This window comes from Plasmodium gonderi (assembly GCF_002157705.1).
Source record: "Plasmodium gonderi DNA, contig: Pgo-contig_760, whole genome shotgun sequence".
NCBI classification, from domain to species: Eukaryota; Apicomplexa; class Aconoidasida; order Haemosporida; family Plasmodiidae; genus Plasmodium; species Plasmodium gonderi.
The window spans coordinates 753-5,326 of NW_021629509.1; the positions used below are offsets into that span (position 1 = coordinate 753).

At 21.5% G+C, this 4,574-nt stretch overlaps 1 protein-coding gene across 1 annotated transcript; it reads right to left on the bottom strand.

Annotated features, from left to right (window-relative positions):
- Positions 1-3,243: 3,243 nt before the first annotated feature.
- Positions 3,244-4,330, bottom strand: PGO_004290 (variable surface protein; the record flags this gene model as incomplete). Its single annotated transcript, XM_028691455.1, has 3 exons — positions 3,244-3,360; positions 3,541-4,188; positions 4,316-4,330. 3 exons carry the CDS (start codon positions 4,328-4,330, stop codon positions 3,244-3,246), a joined length of 780 nt encoding a protein of 259 aa, XP_028547256.1.
- Positions 4,331-4,574: the final 244 nt, after the last annotated feature.

Here is a 4,574-nt window from a genome sequence, read left to right on the forward strand (position 1 = left end):
CAGAAGATAGATGAAACTTCGGTAACATAAAACAGGTATAGAATACTAAGATACTAAATGTATAATTTGTTATAATCCCTGTAAAAGATAACTATTAAAAATAGAATCATTCATATGCTTAAATATATGTGTCATGTGTTGCAATAAGAAATATATATAAAAGGAAATTTTATCGTAGCACTTGCTTGCTATTTTAGAACTATTATTTACATAAGTAAGGTTCTACAACTTTTTGTCTACTATATTATTTCAGCAGTTCTATGAAGAAATAGAACAAACTAATGCAATATAAAACAATTATTTTTTACAGATGCCCTTGTGAAATTTGTCTATATCACATTTAGGGTCTATTTAGCTAAAAAAATTATATTCTTGTAAAATACCCTAAAAGGAAAATCTCATGTGAATATTTTATTTTTATGTTCATGTCATGAATTCATAGAAATGTGTGATAATCATATTACAGACATTTCACATATTTTTAGAGCTATATAATGCTAAGAAGTTGGAAGATCTATTATAGAACGTGAATATTATGGTGAAAATTATAACATCATTTTTTCATATGGCTGTATATAATGTATTAGATTTAAGATCAGTTTAAAATACTGACACTTAAGTTGCTCCTAGGTTTTGAAATTATAATTATTAGTAATAAGTTAATATTTAATATATACTCAAGTATCCCAAACACACGAATGAACGTAATTTTACTCTATATATTTATAGAACACAACATCTTAATGACTTCAAATCGTACAAAATTTTATTAAAATAAGACATATCATAATTATGAATATATTTTGTTACATATATATTATTTATAAAATTTACACACGGGTGCATATATATAGCATGGTACAACAATATGTTTAATTTAACTTAAATATTTGAATCATAAATCAAAAGTATGATCAGTTTCATATCTATAATGTCAAACACTTTAGAAAAAAAATAAGCAGTTTTTCAAATTCACTAAAAGACTTAACCTCAATTAATGTATAATAAAAAGAACATAGTCTATTATCATTATTAAATTAGTTTTCTGTAGAATTTGTTTCACACGACTAACATAAAATCAACAATGATACATATTTTATCGTCCCTTTGATAATAAAGTTTCTTATACTAGATATTTTATATTTAGTAATTCAAATTATAACGCTGCTTCTTATTAATTTCGATATTATCTTTACGATTATACAATAATTTTACTCTTTTGGGTAATTTATAGCAGAAACTCTGAAATTATTTATTACCCAGATAAACGATTTATTTGTTGTGTTTCATATAAACTTTTTTTTACAGAAATTTTGCTAAAAAAATGTTCATTTATCTAATATTAAGGGAAATTTCATAAAGTACAAAATTTAAAATAACAGAAAAAAATGAAACATTAGTAAGCATATATATATTTTGGACGATATATGTCCGATTATTATTGATAATGAGGGAAATTTTGAATATAAATAAGAAACAAATAGTTTTTTAAAAAAAAGAAAATTCATAAATTTACCAACATTATTCATGTATGAATTTTCTTTTTTTATTTAGGTTTTCATAAAGAAAGTGTAAAGTAGCAATGCCTGTAGTAAGGAGTTAAGATCTGTCTTAGAACAAACCAAGGAGTGAGTGTGTCTATTGGGGGAAACATAGCATTATTTGTAATTTTTAACATACACTATCAGGTACAAATAAGTAATATCAATTAAAATTAATTAACATAATTTATAAAGTGATATATTACAACATACCTATGTAGTACTTTTGTTAACAGTTTTAATATGAACAAATGTAGTATATTTTTATTATAACAGTAAAAAAAAAAAAAAAATTAATAAATAAAATAAAATTAATTATCAAGGTAATTGTTGTTCTTTATATCCGCTCTTTATACAAAACAAAATAATTCTTCTAAAGAACCATAATATTTCAAAATGTAATTTGTTTTATAATTTGTAGCAGAAAAAGTGTACAGTTTTGTGTTTTGTTCAAAGGCACATCACTGTTGTTAAAGTATATTATTTTATATTAATAAATGTTCCTCAGCTTGAATAAGATCATTTATAAATATCTATATAAAACTATATTGTATGGGGTTCTTGAACTCCTATGTACCATTTTTATAATTGTATAAATAGGATCGTAATGTTAATCTAATCGTTATATATTTCATATCTCAACGATTTATCGAAGCATAAAATTGCCATTTTGTAATATGGAAAATGTACAATTTTGTTAAACTATCTAAATAAATAATAAAAAACTACAGTAATTTTCCTACATTATAATATTAAAGTTTGTATTTTTGTTTTTTACATAATTATTAATACAGTATATCCTTTCTACATTTTAGCAGATTTCTGTTTCGAATGTATTTTTATTTGCATAGTTTGCAATAAATTAATATTTATAAAAATGTAAAAATAAAATATTATTAAAATAAAGAAAAAGAAATGTGCTAAACGAGAATTATTTCTTAATTTTTTATTATGAAAAAATTGTTATAAGTGCAATTCTACAAATGTTGTCCTGTGAAAAGTGGGGGTGGTATATATGTTATATTTTTCGAAGGCGAAATTTTAAAATATATTATTCTTTTAATTATAACAAATTATTATATGTAAAATAACATGCATGCCCATTATATAACATTTATAATGAATATATTAAAATTAAAAATAAATATATAAATACTGCACTATATGTGCCTATAGATATAATATTTTTTATTAATAAAAGAACATTATTCAAAATAAATATATTTAATGAGGCTTATATTTTCACATTATATTAAATATTTTGCGTGCATTATACATAACAGATGTCGTATATATATTAAATCGTGTTAACTTTAATATTAGAAATTAATAAACATGTAAATATATCAATAAATTGAAACTATATCTACTCAACACAATAGATTAAATGATATGAAAAAAAAATGTTAAAATAATCCAAGAACTATATGAACTGAAAAAATCACATAAACATAAAACCATAAAAACTGGTTTATTTAGAATGATGAGTAAATACAAAATTTAAACTGTATCTTGATTATGAACCATACTCTAATGCATTTATTGAATAATATGTTCAAACTAATGTAATATATATTTTGAGTCAATTTCCTGTGGAATTCACTAATCTAAAATTTTTTTTTGGATTTATTTCATTTATACATGAGTTCATATAAGATTTTTTAATATATATTTAGTATTCTTTTTATTATTACGGATATATTTACATTATAAATATGCTGTTTACAAAATCACTATATATGATATTATATATTGTATATATTATTACATGACGTAGTGCTGAATTGTTCAAATTCTTCCAACGTATTTTTTTCTTTTTCTAAGTTGTGCATTTTATTTATATTATATTTTAATCGATATAGAAAACGTGAATACAATGGGGTAAACTAGTACATTAAAAATATATATATATATGTATATCTGTAAAGATTATATTTAGGTATAAAATTTTTTATATTGAATAATCTAGAAAAATTATAGTATATATATATTTTTAAACGATATAATTATTAACCTTATAAGCAATATATAACAACAGAGATATTATTAATGATATGAGAATAGGAATTGCAATAGCTGATCCAATATTATTTTTACAGGTTTGTATAATTTCTTGTTCTCTAAATTCTATTTCGACATTTCTATTTTTTTGATTATATTGGTTTATTTTATCTACTAATGCTTGACAAAATATAGTGTCTACATTTTTTTTATTTTCTAATTCCCTAATATCAAGACATTTGTATATTTCATACATATATTTTACTTTGTCTATTTGATCATAAAGAATAGTGTTATTTATATATGTCGTGCACATATATCCAGTGTTATTGTCTGCTTTATGCAGTTTTATAATATCATCGTACACATTTTTGATTTCGCAAGTTTTATTATAGGATTTAATCTTTTCATATATCCAATAATAGAGGTAATAACAAGCCGCTTCTTTAGGTAAATTGTTAACATAACGATTAATATAATCTAAATATTTCAAAGCTATGGGGCATATATTATTTTTGTCGGAATTTTCATTCGTGAAATATTTTTGAATGACGGTGTTACATTTTATTTTATCTTGTTGATCCAAGCTATTTTCATAACTATCTATAGTGGATTGACATAGAGGGAATGAGCTTATAGATTCGTACTATAAATAAGAAACCAATGTAAGACATATAAATTTATGCCATTTAATATATTCTTTATAAAAATAATGAGAAATAAAATATAATATTATTTTATCATGTAGGATATATGATAATAATTCAATATACAATATTTTCCATCATACGAAATATAACTATATTGAATATCAAGTGAACTATATAAAAGAATGAAATAAATATACATACATATACTTAGTTTTCATAATAAGGATATTTATAGGTTTATTAAGTGCTGTTTTTTATGAACTACCAAAATTATGTAAAAATATAAAAGGAATACATGATGAATAATTTTTGAACAACTTAAAATAATGAAGCACTAAGATAATGTATTTAAAATATTAAATATTTATTTTAAATAAAAAAT